The 18,709-nt window shown below is 42.2% G+C and overlaps 1 protein-coding gene across 1 annotated transcript in view; it reads left to right on the forward strand.

Moving 5' to 3' along the window:
- nup93 (nucleoporin 93) overlaps positions 1-18,709 on the forward strand; it is a 35,608-nt gene that overhangs the window by 9,826 nt on the left and 7,073 nt on the right. The window contains exons 4-12 of the mRNA XM_083973268.1: positions 7,717-7,779; positions 9,349-9,477; positions 9,966-10,040; positions 12,064-12,156; positions 12,272-12,411; positions 13,157-13,289; positions 14,280-14,437; positions 14,893-15,058; positions 16,262-16,355. Coding sequence (XP_083829394.1) covers positions 7,717-7,779; positions 9,349-9,477; positions 9,966-10,040; positions 12,064-12,156; positions 12,272-12,411; positions 13,157-13,289; positions 14,280-14,437; positions 14,893-15,058; positions 16,262-16,355 — 1,051 coding nt within the window. The remainder of the gene's footprint in view (positions 1-7,716; positions 7,780-9,348; positions 9,478-9,965; positions 10,041-12,063; positions 12,157-12,271; positions 12,412-13,156; positions 13,290-14,279; positions 14,438-14,892; positions 15,059-16,261; positions 16,356-18,709) is intronic.

Consider the following 18,709-nt stretch of genomic DNA (forward strand, 5'->3'; position numbering starts at 1 on the left):
TCCTTGACACCTAATCCCACATAACACATCTGTGCACAGATGTGCCACGGGCCACATTGTTAATGATTTTTAGAGTTAATCCTTGTTTTATTGTCCTTTTTTTTCGGCGCTATACGTCCTGTGTGTGTTTTGTCACGGATGAAACGCCGTGTTTGATCCGTGACAGCCGGCGCCGGTGCTTATTATTTGTTCTACTGTCATCATCATCATCATCATCACCATCATCCATACGAAAGGTAAACAAAAGGAGGATGACAAACAGAAACAGAGAATGTGAAACAAAGAGATGGAGAGAGAGAAGAGAGAGAAAGTGGATCACACTGGAAAAATATGGACAGAAAAATGAAACTGTAGAAGTGTGAGGCGGAGAGAGAGCGATACCGGTGGAAAAATGGCGACTGGATGCAATTTTTTTTTTTTCCCCTGTCTCTGTGTCCTCATCTCACTTTTCACTCTTCCATCTTTCTCTACCACCTCTCTTTCTCTCTCACTCTCTCTCACTCTCTCTTTCAGCTGCTGCCTCTGCTTTCTCTCCCTTTCTTCTCTACTTTACCTTCCTTTCTCTTCGATTTTTCCCCTCCCCTCCCTCTCCATCCCTCTCCCTCTTTCCCATTTACATCCTTTCTCTCTCTCCTCTCCTCTCCTCTCCTCTCCTCCTCTCCCTCAGCAGTGATGGCATGCGTTCAGCAGCGGATGCAGTTGGCTAAGCCCAGAGCATCTGCTGAGATAGACGAACAGCTCTGACACCGCTTCGCCAGAATATGTGCTGTGTGCTGTGTGTGTGTATGTGTGCACACGCCACACGCCTGTAATCTGTGTCAGCCGCCGCCGCCGATCGATCGATTCGCTGGCACATACACCGTACACACACACACACACACACACTACCACTGCTGCTGCATCTCCATGTACTTATGAATGAATGAGTGTGTGTGTGTGTGTAGCGTAGATTCGGCTGCACGTGGTTCATGCATGTTCACATCCTCACATATGAAACGCTCCGTGCTGCTGCTGCGTGCTCGAGACGACAAGTGTGTATATGAACATGCCAGGTTTTTTCATATGCTTTGATAGTCAGCCAGCACATAGGAATGCCCCCCCCCCCCCCCCCCCCCCCCATCTCCCCCCCTCCCACCACTACCACCACTACCACCACCCTGTATGTGCCTCCCCAAACCCTTCATTAACTAAACATGACCCTTAAGAGCATGATTAGCCTCATTTCAAGACAGGATGTCGGAAGCCATCAACCGAGGGGGAAAAAATCCATTACTATAATTGCATTGAGCTTGGGGGGAGGAGGGAGAGAGAGGGAGGGAGGGGAGGGAAGAAAGGAAGGATGCATAGATGGATAAAAAAGGAAGAAAATGAGTGGGACTGAGGGAGGGAGGAGAGGATGAGGAGGGGGAGGAGGGTGAGGCGATGGTAGGAGCTGATATCCTATATGAATCCATAGCAGCTCCTTCCTCATGAATCCCCCCCTCTCCCCCCCGTGTCTGAGCGCTCAGTTGGTACGACCCTCTCTCCCCGACAATAAAACCACCTCCAGCGAGCCTCGATGTGGCACTTGCACTCCGCTCCTCCGCACGCACGCAGACGACGAAGCTCAGACTCGCCTCCTCCTCCTCCGCCTCCGCCTCCATCACTGCTGCTGCTTCTCCGTCTTCTCCTCTCGCTCTCTCCTCTTCTTTCCAAAACCGGGGGGTGAAAGGCTGCAACATGCAAGCAACTAACCGCCATGCCGGCTCGACTCGACACGACACACCGGGGCTCAGGGAACACGCCCCAGCATGGCGGCCACTTCTCCTACCACCCTCCACTCCCCTCCCTCACCTCACCCACCCGCCTCACCCACCCACCCACCCGGCGCCAGAGGGATGGGGATGGCGGTGGCGAACGTGAACGACTGCAGGTGTCAGAGCTCAGATACCTGGGCAGCAGACAAAGAGACAGAGAAAAACTATTTTTAATTCTTCTTTTTTCTTTTTTCTTTTTTTAAACTCTTGTCTCGTCCTCTCTTCTGCTCGGCATGAGTGAGTATTGCCCATATACACATGAATACGCACACACACACACTCACAGACAGGCATGTGCTTTGTCTGTCAGACTTTTTATTCTCTGGTTATAATACCATAATGTATGTACCCGTATATGGCTGCGTGGCGACTATGGCGGCGGCGGCGACAATGATGACGATGATGATGATAATGATGATGGTTGTATAAATTGATTGGGAGCGATTAAAGGCAGACATCTTCATCATACATATGTACATGTGTGAGTGTGCGTGTGTGACAAGAAAAATGCCGTAGTCTTTTACGTATATATTTTTCGCGACACAGGAAGCGAAGGAGTGAAGGGTGGGGTTTCTCTCTGACACACGCACACACACACACTCACACACACACACACACACACACACACACACACTGGGGCAGTGGGCAGCTCATTGTGTCGTGGCAAATGAGGACAGAAAGCCTCCCACTCTTAATGTCATGTCATGATGACCGGCACAGAAAGACAAAAAAAACGAGGTTTCCTACGTTCGTTCATTCATTCGTTTTCCTCTCTCACTGCTCTTCGTCCGTGTCCTTATGTCGCCTTTAGATTCCTCATGACCCTGCATCGTATCGGTGTAACGCTCTGTATCTCTCAACTGTGTGTGAGAAGCGTAAAGCCACGTCGAATGGGTGAAAAACCGAGACTTTCCCCTGAAGCCAAGGGGCCTGTGTGTGTCTGTGTGTCTATGTGTGCGCCGGTACAGAGGAGGATGAGGAAGATGAGCACATGTGTGCAAGTTAACATGTGCATTTGGAAACACACACATGCACACAGGAGGAGGAGGGAGGGAGGCAGGGAGGGAGGAGGAGGAGGAGGAGGAGCAGTATCGACGTTTTCCTCTGTAAGAAAAATGGTCATATATGTCCTGTGGCCTGTGACGAGGTGTAAATCTAAAGACGCAGTCAAGTCGTCCGCTGTCATTTTGTGATTATTAGAGACAAAGACTTAAACTTCCATCAGATTTAATCCTCGTTTTTTTTTTACCTCTCTGACTTCGACTTCACTGTATTATAGTATTATAGTATCTAGTATTTTGTATTAACCAGTTATCAAATGATTATTTATTTTTCCCTTGTGGCCGCCGTCCGTCGTCTTCCTTCCTGTTCCTGCAGAAGCTTCTGGGCTGTCTGGCCAGCAGGCTGTGGGTGTTCACGGTGGGTTGCAGTCAGATCTCTGAGGATGAGGAGGATACATAACACAGGGGTGGGGCAACAGAAAATGTACATCTTTTTTAGATACTATTACCCACCACCATTACCCAGAACTGGACTGAATTGAATTGAATTGATCGCTGATAGTGACAAGCAGCGCATTAGTCTCCAGCTAAAACGTCTTCCCTTTCTATTTGAAAGAAGAAAAGAAAAAAAATCTATATATATTTCTGGTCTGGATGTGTCACCGTGGGTTTTAAATACGACACCTCTGGTCTGTTTCATCTCTATTTTTACAGAGGAGAAGGAGTCGAAGCGTCTGCACTGTCTCAGGCCGAGTATAATGCATATATATATGACAGTATTATACCACAGTTGTGAAAATCGTATCAAAGATTTTGTGATGAAGCTTTAAAATTTGGGGGAAATGTTTAGTTTCTCCACTGAAACATGATCCTTAAAGGAAGGACGACTATTAATGATGATAATAGTAACGGCTAGTTCTTTTAGAGTTTCTATTATAACATCGTTCAGGCGCTCTAAAGGCAGGAGGTCGTGGATGACGTGGAAGAGGCCGTGATTTGTATCTCGGAACGAAATGGGAGTTTTGGCCGCCGCTGTTGGCCAAGTTGTCAGTTTTTTACATTTGGCACGAAAAATGTTGTATAGGCAAAGATGAAGAAGAAGAAGGAGAAGAAGAAGAAGAACAAGTCACTGGCAGGTGGCAGCGCAAAGTGCGAGTGTGCGGCTGGCTGGCTGGCAACAGGCGCCAGAATGACAGCGATGAAAAATTGTTGCCTCCTGTTGTTGAAACACGCACACAGACACACACACACACACACACAAAAAAAAAATGCTGAGCCGACTGCCAAGCAGAGTCATCCACCACTCTGTGTGTGTGTGTGTGTGCGTGTGTGTGTGTGTTACCCAATGCGCCGCCATTGCTTCAGCAGAGCCGGTTGGGTAAAGAGCAGCAGCCCCTCCTGTCTGCTTCTGGAAAAGATGTCCGTCTCATTTCCCCTCCTCCTCTTCCTCCTCCTCCTCCTCCTCCAATTTACTGGAATAACAGAGTCATCACCGTGATGACAATAAAGAAAAAAGAAAAGAAAAAAAGGCCGCCCTGTCCTGTATTGTAGTAGATAAATACCATAAGCCCTTGTTACTTCTGCTCTTTTTCTTTTTTTTCTTTTTTCCAGTGCAGCTCTCCAGTGAGCAAGTGACCTGAGCTCTTTTCTCTGGTTAGAGTGGTTAAATATAAACCCATTGTCGGCCTCTCCTGGGACACAAAAGTGAGAGAGAAAGAGAAAGAAAGAAAGAAAGACGAGGATAGGAGGGAGGGAGGGAGGGAGGGGTCCAGGGTGGGTGGTGGGTGGTGGGTGGGTGTATGAGAAATGGACCAAATAGGTAAATGGGCAAATGGGAGGAGGCAGAAACTTATTCTCCTCCCTAATAGGGTTAAATATACTTAATTTAATTTGACAAATTCTATTTAATGTTAGTTTTTGTGACTGTGAAACCAACGTCTTTTTGTGTGTTTTACTTTATCAAGATACTGACACCATGTAACTGATATGGTGTCTGTCCTTCTGCAGCAGGTCAAACCCTGCTCTGGTTTTCATTAGGAAACTAGGACTAGTGTGTGTGTATGTGCGTGTGTGTGACCTGTTTCTGACCTGAACGACTGCAGTTTCTTAACATTTAAATGCACATTACCAACGAATACACATTTAATGCAAAAAAAAAAAGAGAAAGAAAACGCACTGCTTTTGCTTCTGGCTCGAAATGAAACGCGAATGCATTCAGTGCGACATGGAAGAGAAAAGGGAAAGGAAGGAAAAAAAGAAAGAGAGCCACCATGTAAATCCACACACCTGCAGTAACCATGCTGCAACAGCACGCATCCGTGTCCTATTTCTACGCAGCAGAATATCAGACTTAGTCGGACTCCTTTTTCTTTTCTTTTTCTGTTTTCTGTTTTCTTTTTTCACGACTGGTACTTTCTCTTTTCTCTAGTCTGTGGGGATCGCACCTCTCTCTTCTGTGTTTTAGATAGGTAGATGATAACCTGGTTGGATCTTGACAAGTTCCACCTTTTCTAAAATATATTATTTGACAAGCTGCTCGCTCGCTGCTTTTTTCGTGAGGAATAAGGTGAAATAATAAAACACACAATTCTTCTTCACTCCAGATTTACTTTATGAGCTTTACATCATATGATTGACACTCAGTCGCTGCGATCGGTCGGTCTTCCTGCTCCTGCAGCAGCAGCAGCAGCAGCAGAGAGGTAGGTCGGACTAAACGTGTCACGTCCTGCGAAAAAAAAAACAGACTGTGTGTTTCTTTTTGGAGGCACCTGGTTATTTAGAGCAGCTCATTATATAAAAAGCAGATCCAGTTTAAGAGGAAGCTTTTTTTTTCTTCTTTCTTTTTTTTTTAAATTGCATATATTCATAGCAGATGAATTGACCCGTCCAGGTCAAACGGCGTCCTCAAACGTCTCTCTGGTTCAATTCTCAATGCGGTAACAATCAGTCACCCTCTTTAAATCTTTCTGTATCGGCTTCTTTCTGCTTCCAGTTTGCCCTGATTTGTCAGTATGAAGGGAGGAAAGTGAAGGAGGAGGAAGAGGAGGAGGAGGAGGAGGAGGAGGAGAGCAATGACAGGCAGGTGAAGGTCGAGAGCTTGGACAGGGGTTGGAAATGGGACAGAAGTGGAGCAGAGCAGGTGGGGGAGTAGAGAGAGGTGACAAGAAAGGAGAGAGGAGAAGAGGAAGACGAAGAAGCTGAAAGCCCTCACCACTCCTCCTCCTCCTCCTCCTCCTCTTCCTCCTCCTCCGTAGAGCAGCAGCAGAATAATCCCCGCAGCCGCAGCTTTGACAAATGCTACGTCTCTTACCAGGTGCTTATTTTCCACGAGCTAAAACGATCCTCCGTGCTCGAGACGGGAGGAAAAAGACACGGTGCCATAAATGTCACCGATGAATTAATGTGCCATTATCTGACGAAGAGGAACAACTTTCCTCCAACTTAAGAGGCTGTTATGTCACATCGTTCACACATAGTGAGGAGTGGCGGCGGCAACGCTGCTACTTAACTGACGGCAAGTCAACGAAATCTGTCAAATATCAAATCTGCGACATCGTTCAGACAGAGAAATCTCAGTCAAATTTAATCCATTGTTTGCTCGGATTGAACTAATTAATTTGTTCTCTCCCTTTTGTATCAGTCGCCACAGACAGGACTTCCTGTTCTTTCTTTCTTTCTCTCTGTATCTATGTGTGTAGGCGTGTTAATTGTGCTTAAAAACAATTATTTGATTAATTAATTCATCAATAGCAGGGAGAAATGACAGCGACATGGTGCAGGATTTGCAGGGTTTCTCCATTTTTATGTTGCAAATTGAATATTTAGACATAGTAAGAGCTCAGGCTGTGGTTTAACGTGATTACTCGTCGTTATTAGAGTAATAGACGATTAAAATTATGATTTAGTCAGAGAGCAGCACTTTAAAACATTTTCATTTCCTTCTCATTCTGATTCGAGGAACAATTATGCATTTTTTTTTTCTTTTTAAATCTATGATATTATTGAGTCTGAATCTCACTTATGATGCAGGATAAACAATCACAGTTGTATTGTCACCACCTCTAAGCGTTAAAATATATTTTCTATGTGTTCTATATGTTAGATGAAACCAGTTCAGGTCGAGGCCGCGATACTCGATGCACTTTTTCTTTCAGTCGGACAAAAAAAAAAAGATTTTTATACATGTATTTGTTTGAAATACGAACATAAAAGATAAAAAAAAAAAAAGCTCTTTCACTGCTTCGTGGTTTTATGTCGATATATTTCTGCTGAATGTATAAAAGGAGACGGACGGTGGTTCGTTTCTCTCCTGTACGTTCCAGCTGTTAACGTAAAGGACCACTTACTCACCCGACAGCTCCGAGCTCATGTATGTAAGAAAGATAAGTAGTTTTATTATCAGCTGCTCCACAAGAAAAGGAATAATTACCGTGTTTTTCATACATCCAGGGCCAGAACAGCGAGGTGTGTGTATGCGAGTGCGTGTATGTGTGTGTGTGTGTTTCTATGCAGCGGCAGCCATCTTGAGCTGACATCAAAATGGAGGCTATGGTGACTGCTGCCTCACAGCAGAGAGAGGTGCATATGTGTGTGTTGGTGTGTGTGTGTATGGAAAAGCAGCGACTGCCTGTCCTATACGTCTGGATAAGATGGCGACCATATGTCTGACTAATCCTCACAGTGCGTTAGTCTGTCCATCTGAGGACGAAGGGAGGAAAAGGGAAATAGGATGGAAAACTGAGACGCTGCCTCTGTCTCTGTCTGTCTCTCCACATCGAGCAAACGATGGTGCGCCGGTTAAATCTGTCCCTCTAGAAAGAACTTACTTTGTCCTCACCGGTTGAACTAATATCTTTTCTGTCTTTCTTTCTCTTTCTTTCTTTTTGTTTCCCTCTCTTCTCCGTCTGCCTCGTCCACAGGGCTTCTTGAAGAACGAGAGGGACAACGCCCTGCTGTCAGCCATCGAGGAGTCTCGCCGCAGGGTCAGTATTTCGTCTCATGACAAAAGAAAAAGAAATACAGATGGTTTTTTAAACAATCGAGGCCTGCAAGCAAAAAAGCCCCTTTTTTAATTCAACATTATTCCCGTTTTTCCGTCTTTCCAGGTGATGTTACTGCTCAGTTTTCAGAGGACAGGAGGCAGTAATCAGTCTCATTAGGAACACGCAGCGTTATGTCACTCGCAGTCCTAATCTGGCTGTCAGTACTATGTTGGCACACCACAACCGCAGTATAGGAAACACTTAAAAACCCAAATTTGTAGTAATTTTTTTTTTTTTGCGCTGTGATCTCAAAGTCCTTCTGGTGTGAACCTTCAGGGAATAGTTTTGAAATGGCTTCCCTGATGTGCAGAGCTAATAGGCCCTGTGTTTAATTAGCTGCTGTTCCCATTATCTCTCCCTGCTCCCTGAGAGGAAGGAAAAAAGGGACGCGTGCCGTATGTGCGTGTGTGAGTGGAAAAACCGAAACGCACCGAAGATTTGCAAAGAAAGTGGATGTTAAATGTTTCCTTTGAGAGACGACAAAGGAGGAAACAACAAACTATGATCTCATTTAAGTTTAAAGGCCTTTTGGCTACTGACGATTGTGGAAGTCTAAATCAGATGCCACAATAATATCCAAGTAAAATCTGTTAGAATAAGATTACATAAGAAATGTGCATTAGATCAGAAGAATTTACATGTGAAAAATAAACTTAAACTCACTTCACATCTACGTTTTACTTTCTTTTCAAACTGATATTCAATATATATTCATTTTTCAACTTAATTATAGCTTTTTTTCCATCTCAGAAATATGTAAAGCGTTGACATCCAGGCAGCGGTAACCTACGGTAACCCAGTAAATGGTGACTTTTAGTCTAGATTTGTGTCTCTCCCTGAGCTGAGCTGAGCTGGAGATTCAATTATCTCACGTTCCCATTATCTCACTCCGAGTCTCTGTGGAGAGTTAAAATAGGCTGCGGTGCGTCCTGGTGGAGAAGAGCAATCTGCACTGAGAGACCTGCTGCTAAATCTGCTCCCTGTGTGTCCTAGGTAGTCCCAATTAACAGCAATTGTTATAATCTAACTCTGCTCATCTTTTAGTAGCAGTAGTGTGTGTGTAGGGGGGTAAGTTGTTAATAATTATACACTATACATCTTCAGCAAGTTAAAAATCACCAGGGAAAACTTTGGCACATGTGAAAAAACGCTAGAAAATTGCTGCATTAATTCGTTGCGTAACATTTAACACGTGAGTTTAAGTCTTATCTTTCCTGCTGCTGACTCAAAACGGTGACATAGAATAGAAAATACTTTATTAATCCCTACTAGGAGGGAAATTCAGATCGTCCAGCAGCTTTCATAACAATTATATGATATAAATTACATAAAATAATATAAAAAGTAAACATTTATAACGTAATAACAAAAGGCATTGTGCATTTTGTGCATTTCTGTTCTGCAGGTCAGGGAGAAGAGTTGTTTTAATCCACAAACACATAAAACGGTGGTAATGGCCTAAAGTTGTGTGCTGTATGAATAAGTATTGAGTTTATTTAATGTTTGCAGACGTTCCTGTTGGCGGAGGAGTATCACCGCGAGTCCATGCTGGTCCAGTGGGAGCAGGTGAAGCAGAGAGTCCTGCACACGCTGCTCGGAGCGGGAGAAGACGCACTGGACTTCAGTCAAGATGTGGAGGTGCAAAGATGAAATGAAATGAATGATAAAATATGAATAGCGAAATATGATAGAGAGAACGAAGAGCTACATGGCTCTGAATCTGAATTTGGAGGGGAAGAACTCGCTGCAGGGGTTTTTGGAGGCTGAACTCGTTGCTCAAGGCGACGAGAAGATGCTTCATCCATATGTCGGCTAAATTTAATATAAGGGTTGTAGGATTTAACGCAACCTCCGCCTCTGTTTTACCGAGATCTGCTATAAAAAATGAATACACAAAATAAAAAAAGGGGAAACGGAAAGTGGCGAGGTCCAACCATTGTTGCTCTTTAATAATGAAGAGGCCCAAAGAGGAAACGTTCTGCCTGAGTAGAGTAAAAGACTCCCATCCTGTAGGAAACACGTGGGAAACACAGACAACAAGGAAATATTCTAAACGGCATTAAAAAAAAAAAAAAACTTGCACCTTTTTATCACATTTAACTCTTTATTTGTGTCGTGTGTTGTAGCCGAGCTTCGTCAGCGAGGTGACGGCTCCAGGAAGGAGTGCGTTGGACAGCGTGGAGGTGGCGTACGGACGACAGGTGAGTCGCCTCAACTTGTGGGAAATTTTCAGCAAAGACGATTATATTTATATTTATATGGAAAATATATTTATTTATGACGCATCAGTTGAGTTTTATGACTAAGATATACCTATATATCAGTGCGCTCTGGTGGACAGACGATATAATTACGACTGACATCCCTGGCCAGATGTTACAGGCGACCCAAGAACCAAAAAAAACAATTAAGCAATGCATTAAAATACAGCTGAAATTACATATCAATTTACCTAAAAGCTCATACTAATGTGGTATATTGATGTGTTGATGAAAAGAAGGGATCACCGCCGACACGTCTTCACTTGTATTCAAAAAAGTAGAAACAAGAAGAACAGTGTACAAAAAATGCTGAATCCTGGAGCATCTCTGGTGCCAATGTGAGATCTCCCTCTCCCTATGGCTCAAAACCACAATCTTTATATACTTTCTAACTCCAAAACTCCACCTTCTCCCAACATAAGGATATAACTTTAGGCATTAACTGTTCGACATTAACAGAAGCATTCTGTAAATCCAAACAATACCTGTATCTGTTTAACATACACAGTTCATGTTTTGTTTTCATGAACACAAGACAGGATCTAGCCTATATATAATTTTACGACCTTGGGTTCATCCTCCGGACGAGGCTAAACATCAGCTTAAGGCTCCGTGAACAACAAAAAACACATTCACCTAGGGCGCATCTCACAAGGGTCACTCATGTCTCATCTATTACTGTTACTAAACACTTTGCTTCAGTTCCAAGAAAGACAGAAGAACGTAATGCATGATGTTAAAGCAAAACGTTCAGGTGGATAATACACTACACTAACAAATAGGACATGTACAGGCGACACATAGCAACACTGGCATAACATGCAGACAAAAAAAGAAAAGTAGATTACATATAGTACAGATAATACATATAGCTATGACATAACCAGTAACAGACATTAAAGGGATAGTTCACCCAAAATTCAAATTTCACTCATTATCTACTCACCCTCATGTCGACTAAGGGCTGGGAGAATGGGCTCCACGCAGCAGTATTTGTCCATATACTGTAATGGTTGTGAATGGGGCTCACTTTTCTTCGTCCAAAAAGACACACCAAAAAACATCCAAATACCTCCATAGTGCTCGTCTGTAATGTCCCTCTTGTATTGAAGCCCCGACATGAGAAACTGTTCCGAAAAAAATTAAATAAGTCTATATTTTAAGCTTGTTAGTAGCGGAAGCTCCCAGTGTCTCAGTTCACTGCTCTTCCTGTGTCAAAAAAAGTGCAAATCTCACGTGCAACTCCGACAGGGCAGGGAGGACTCTGAAAATTCTCCCAGTCCTTAGTCGACATGAGGGTGAGTAGATAATGAGTGAAATTTGAATTTTGGGTGAACTATCCCTTTAAACACAGATGTTTCTAAACAAACATCCACCTCCTGAATTGTAGCTAAAGTGAATTAAACCCAGATGTGTTCATCGTTATCGTCGTACTGTTGGTGATGCCCTGTTTGATTGTTGAGTTAAAACTGGGTCACAGCGAGCCAGGAAGTGGCGGATCAAACATATTGATTAATTTGGGTGGGGGGTAGAGGGGCTGATTCTCTCTCTCTCTCTCTCTCTCTGACTGTGTCTCTATGTCTCTCCATCATCTCTCCCTCTCTCATCATCCTGTCTGTCTGACCTTCTCTTCTGTTTTCTCACTCACTCTCTGTTTTGTTTTCTCTGATCTCGCTTTTATGACGCAGTTGCTTTGCTTTTAAAGCGCAGCCTCTCTCTCTCTCTCTCCCTCCGAGTCCGACCATGTGTCGACACATCGCGTGCGGAGTCGTTTGTCTGATTTTCGTCATCCTCTTCGACGACCTGTTAAACGTTTTGATCCTCTTCTTCCTGTTCTTCGTCGTGAACCATTTCACTCGATTGCCGTCGTAGCGTTTTTTGCTTTTAAACTCTGACCTTATTTATCTTTATCTTATCTTTTTGTGTCTCTCTCTCCTCTCGTCGCCTCTGATGTCTCCGTCAGATCTACATTTTCAACGAGAAGATCGTGAACGGCCACATTCAGCCCAATCTGGGAGACCTGTGTGCTTCTGTCGCAGAAAGTCTGGACGACAAGGTAAAAAAACACCGACTGGTATCAACATAAAATGATCTTTTATTCTTTCATGTAGCACTTTTATCTTCTGCAGAACATGTAGATCAGTGTTATTGTTTTTGTGTGTGTGTTTCAGAACGTATCGGACATGTGGCTGATGGTGAAGCAGATGACGGACGTGTTGCTGGTTCCAGCTAAAGACACGCTCAAGAGCCGCACCTCAGTGGAAATGCAGATGGCCTTCGTGCATCAGGCGCTCAGCTTCCTGGAGAAGAGGTGACTGAGCTTGTTCTTGTCATGCATGCATTGCAAAATATCTTTAAAATGCATCAGAATTTATCATGGCTAGAATATCATGGCAGAATTTAGAACTTAGAATGTCATGGCAGAATTTAGAATTTAGAATATCATGGCAGAATTTTGAATTTAGAATATCATGGCGGAATTTAGAATGGCAGAATTTTGAATTTAGAATATCATGGCAGAATTTAGAATATAGAATGTATCTTCTTTAAGAATTAAGCTTCTAACTTTCATGAAAATTTTGATTAACAATAAAAAAAAAACCCACAATATTTCTCAGATCGGATAGCGAATATATCAACAAATACGCAACCAGACAGTCAAGATATGATAATTTACTGACACCTAAACCAAGAGCAAACTTTTAAAACATACTGTAATATACAGAGCCATTATAGGATGGAACACATTACCTAATAATAACATCAAAAATATTAACTCAAAACACATTTTTAAAAAGACTATTTAAATAAATTGTAAATTCAATGAATAATATATATATATAACGCATAATAATTTATTGTAGGAATTATTTGCGGGTTGAACCGTTGTGGTAATGTAATGCGATGTCTGATGTATTCTTCGTACCTAATAATAATGACATCAGCTAATGGGGATCCTATAAATAAACTAATGAACAAATCATAGGCAACAACTTAGTGCCGGATATATAACGTTAAACTGAACTCTGTGTGTGTGTCTTCTCTCTCTGTCACAGTTATAAAAACTACACCATGGTCACAGTGTTTGGAAACCTCCACCAGGCCCAGTTAGGAGGGGTGCCAGGAACGTACCAACTAGTCCGCAGCTTCCTCAACATTAAACTACCAGGACCGCTGGCAGGCATGCAGGTAACACACACACAGACACACACAGATACATTTGAATGCTTATGGGTAATCAAAACATCACCTGTAATTGGTTAAACCTGCCATTTGTAAACGTATATCTGCCAAACATCAAGATCCTATGATTATAAAACTATTTATTGTCTTAATTGCAATATCTCTCTATCCCCTTGATCTACCTACACATTATACATATTTATCTAACCTACTTTACCTATTTCATTTAATTTATCTATATTTATTTATTATTATCTTTCATTCATTCATCATTCATTCTTATTCTATTTTATCCTATTACACCTATCTATTTCACTTTATTTTATCTAGTGTTTTTTCTTCTTCTCATCTTATCTATTCATCATTTGATTGATTGATCCTATTCACAATAACTAACATCAAAGCTCGTTGATATTTATTCATGACCTCGGCTTGATTTAATTGATCAGAAACAAAAATAACGAAACATTCATGTACAAAGATAATATAGTGGCCAAAATACATTGAATCTCAACTGATTAAACTATGTCACTTCCACAGGCAACATGTTTCTAACCTTGTTTATCACGGTATCTCAGCTCAGTCACGCTTCATACGCTCTTATGGTATGGACACGTCAGAATCAGAGTCACAAATACCAGGTTTTGTCTTGTTATATTTATTAATAGCCTTTATTTAAACTTGAAAAGCATTGAAGGCTCGCCCTCATTCACAAAGACGTTGAAGAAGGAACTAAAATAGAAACTAAAAATACAAGTCAGTGAAGACGAGACATGAAACAGTCGGATAAAACAACTCGTATGATCCTTCCTCAAGGGTTTGATGATACCAAAGTTTCCATTTTTAAAGTGCTTTGTGAACCCGATGATGCATAAAAAACTAAACGTTAACTCTCCCAAAGTTCAGTACAAACTCAATGAACTTGTAGCAGAAGACTCATCAAGTCTCATTGTATAACAACATGGATGAATTAAACCACGTACGTTTATGTAACAGGACGGCGAGATCGAGGGCCACCCGGTGTGGGCTGTGATCTACTACTGTCTGCGCTGCGGAGACCTGAACGCCGCCATGCAGGTGGTGAACAGAGTGCAACACCAGCTGGGAGACTTCAAGACCTGGTTCCAGGAGTACATGAGCAGCCCGGACCGACGGTGATGAAGGCTCCTTGTTTTTTTTAAATTATATCATGATGCACTGCAAAAACTCAAATATCTTACCAAGAATATTTGTGTTATTTCTCGTCAAAATGTCATTTCTAGTCAAAACTAATCTCATTCTACTTAAAATAAGACTCATCACATTAAAAAGTAGCTTGTTTTTAGACAATTTTTACTTCTTTCAAAAATAAGTAGAAAAATCTGATAGTGGAGCAAGTTTTTCTTCCTTAGTACAAGCACAAAAAACCTGCTTTTCACTTTCAAGCTAATTTTTAGGTGACAAGTCTTATTTTAAGCGGGAGAGATTAGTTTTGATTAGAAATGAGACATTTTGACAAGAAATAAGACAAATATTCTTGGAAAGATTTTGAGTTTTTGAAGTGTTTTTTGTCTATAACACTAGACAACAAAAGGAAGTTCACATCATAATCATAATCTCTTCTCTTCAGCCTTTCACCGACGTCCGAGAACAAGCTTCGCCTCCACTACCGCAGAGTGCTGAGGAACAGCGCCGACCCCTACAAGAGAGCCGTCTACTGCCTGATCGGAAAGTGCGACATCAGTGACAACCACGGAGAGGTGGCGGACAAGACGGAGGACTACCTCTGGCTGAAGGTGCAGTTATTATTAAAATGGAGTTAAATATACCAACTTTATTGTTAACGATAATGATATTTTAATAATCCCTGGGGGGGAATTCCAATATTAGAATAGTAGGCAGTAAAAGCAGATAATAAAAGCGAGAAAAACATATAATTAAATAGTAGAATAAATAGTTAGATACAAATATTAAAAGCACCACAGTTAGGGGGAAAAAAAAGTTGATGAAATAACAAATTTATTTTATTTTATATTAATTTATATTGCTCTATGTAGCATGGTCTTACATTAATCCATGGGTGAGAGGTGAAGAGGGAGCGGGGTAGTGGAAGCTAATCGGTACGTTTACATCACAGTTCAAAAAACCAAATTATTTAGGGCTGCCCCCGACCAATAGTCGTTGTTTAGGGCGATTGGTCGACTAAACTAAAATAGGGACGTGTAAAAACTGACAGCGAGTGAGTGTCACGACTTCCTATATCTTGGCCTATTGGCCTTTCATATACAGTTCAGTCATATTGATTTTGACTTAATTTTGACAAGACATGGCTCCAAATGTTTGTTTTTTTTCTCTGCGACCAATCGACCAATGACATTTTGGTCGACTAATGACTTTTTAGTCGACTAATGCTTGTACTTTGTCATGTAATATACTTTATTTATACAGCCCTTTACAACAATCCTTTCAGTGTACCAAAGTGCAACTGAAACACCCAGATAATGCGGTAATCAGAAACAATAATCGGTTTTCTTCTGCATGTATACGCCTTAATCGGACTGAAACTGGACAAAATCATGTTTGCATGCTTCACAACAACAGTAGAGACGGTGGCACAGAAGAAGCCGGCCCGAACCTGCCTGAGCTGATGCGTCAGTGCATTTCACACAGCAAGAAGATGTGTTTTAAAGAAAAAAATCCATACTGAGCATGGAAAGTGTCATGTAGGACATATTATCCATAAGGCACGACCAACACGTCAGATGCAGGAAATTATAAGCAAAGTCTGTAAATCTACTATATATATAAAGCTTTATTGCAGACACAGGTCCATGTAACACATCATACAGAATAAATAGTTTAAAAAGAAAAGAAAATGTGCATTTTATAAGATATACAGGCTACTATCTATCTTACATCTCTTTTTTGTTAGATAATCAAGCCTCCTTTGAGCCAAAGTCGTTGTTTCATTCTGTTGTCCCGTGTTTTGTCCTCTGCAGTTGAACCAGGTGTGTTTTGATGACGACGGCAGCAGCTCTCCTCAGGACAGACTGACCCTGCCACAGCTACAGAAGCAGCTGCTGGAGGACTACGGTACGCACTCGTTTCCCCTACTGTAAAGTAATAAAAAATACACACACACACACATATACAGACAGAAGCTCTGCTGGATAATTCAACAGCACTTAAAAGCCAAAACAGTTATGAATATTTCAGCTTTGGAAACGTGTTTCTTCTCCGTCTTCTTCTTCCTCCTCGTCTTGTTTTCCCCCTCCTCCGGTTTGGTTTTTGTGGAGCAGCTCTAAACGCTACAGAGCCTCCCTCAGTCTGCTGCTGCTGCTGCTGCTGCTGCTGTTGCTATGGACAACAAGCCAGACAGCGTGACTCAGAGCTGAAGCAAATTCAGAGCGCTTCGTCACGGCACACGGGGAACAAAAGTTCACAAGTTTGAGCCGGAAATTTGTTTGTGAATTGATTTTTAAAAAAACTGTTGAGATATAGAAATACATTGAAATACATCTCAACAGGTTTGCTGCTCGTCTTTTATAACTGTTTTATAGTTGTTTTTTTTGTCTGTCGACCTCATGAAATAACCCTCAGCGAACAGTAAGTAACAGGAAACAGCAGCTTGTAGGCGAGACTGAAAAAACATAATGTTAATGATAATTATTCACCGTGCTGGAAACAAAACAAGGACAACGTGTGTCACCTGGTCTCGTGTCCTCTTGACTCCACCGTCCCCGGTCCCTCCGAGGCTTCGGCGTCCTTCATATTACAACACAGAGGACACAGCTTTTATTCTTTTATTTTATTTATTTATTTATTTTCGTTTGAGTTCAACAATTAATCCTCTCCAAAAAGGTTAAATGTTCAGTAACAGCTCAGGGATGTGTCGTGTGTCTCGATTGCACCAACGATATTTAATTCATCCAACATTAAAACAGGGTTTAAAATAACTAAACCCAGGTTTAAAATGAAAACAAGCCAAAAAAAAGACAAGTTTATTGACTTTAAACTCAATTTAAACTGAGATTATCCAATAGGAGCAGTTCTGTATGAATGAATGAATGAATTTTTATTTCCGTATGGCATATGGGATTACAAGACACATTTACTGACAAATACAAAAACTAGACCTTAGTCCTTTCTGTTGGTATTACCTGGCTGCCACACAAGTGTGACACATAAATAACCAATTTAAGATTACTTTCAGTTCTCATCCGTATATATCGATCTTCGTCTCATTGCCCAAGAAAATGCAGATGTATTCAACTGAAAAAGACGTTTTAGCTTCTCAGCATCGTCCAACCACCAACACATTCGTTATTTTGATCTAACTTCACTAAACAGTTTTTGTCTTATAATAAAGTCATAGAAAGGACAGTAGAACACAAAATGTATTATATTTAGTAACGACACATCTTTGAACTGTCGGTCTTTGAACACGCTGCACACGAGAAGAGGAGTGATGCTTTTACTTTTCAGGAACTTAAAAAAAAAAAAAAACCTTTTAAAAAATAATCAGCTTTCACCCGATCACCTGACGTTCTGTTCTTGCGTATTCAGATTAACGCGTTGTTTTGTTCACGGCGGCTTCTCACTGAGTGACAGGAAGCTTGTTTTCTCGAGGGCCTGTCGGACTTTGATGACCTTGATTCTTCACCTCCTGTCATTTTCAAAATAAAAGTACCCACTTAAACCCCCCCAACCTCTCCCAGCACGTACCGAAAAAATAAAAATAAATAAATAAAAAAACAGCGAGAGCGAGAGCACGAGGGGCATCGGGCCTCCTCTCCTCCTCTCGTCTCCTGCTGAGTTTGAGAAAGCACAGTTTCCTCCCGTGGGTGCCGTCCTCTCCACAGGCCGATGCTGCTCCCTTCAGATAAGACTGCACTCCTCTTTCTCTCCCTCTTTCTCCCTCTCTTTCTCTCTCTTTCTCTCTTTCTGCAGCCCTCACCCTCCCTCCCTCCCTCCCTCCCTCTCTCCCTCCTTCGCTCCCTGTTGCTCAGTGGGAAATGCAGCCTGAAGCCTCATTCTGTTTTCTCCCCCCGCTGTGCTTCTCTCCTTCTCTTTCTCTCTCTCTCTCTCTTCGTCTGGCACCGCGTCCCTCCCTCCCTCCCTCCCTCCCTCGCTCGCCGTCCTCCATCTTGCTTCACAGCAGGACGTCGGAGCCCAGAGCCTTTTCCTTTATTTTCTCTCTTAACGCCGCCAACGCTCTTCCCTCGGCCTCGTCTCTTCTCCTGCCTCCTCTTCTTCCTCTTCTACTTCTCTGTTCGCTGCATCTAGGTCTTCTTCCTTTTATTCCTTATCCCCGTTTTTTTTTTTTTTTTTTTTATTTTTTTTTTTTTATCCTCACACCTGCACCGCTGTTTTCCCTCCGTCCTCCCACTGATTTTTGTCCTCTTTCACTTCGCTCCACTCCCCTCCCTCCTCCCACATCGCATGCG

The sequence above is a fragment of the Trachurus trachurus genome (genome assembly GCF_905171665.1).
Source record: "Trachurus trachurus genome assembly, chromosome: 6".
In the NCBI taxonomy this organism is placed as follows: domain Eukaryota; kingdom Metazoa; phylum Chordata; class Actinopteri; order Carangiformes; family Carangidae; genus Trachurus; species Trachurus trachurus.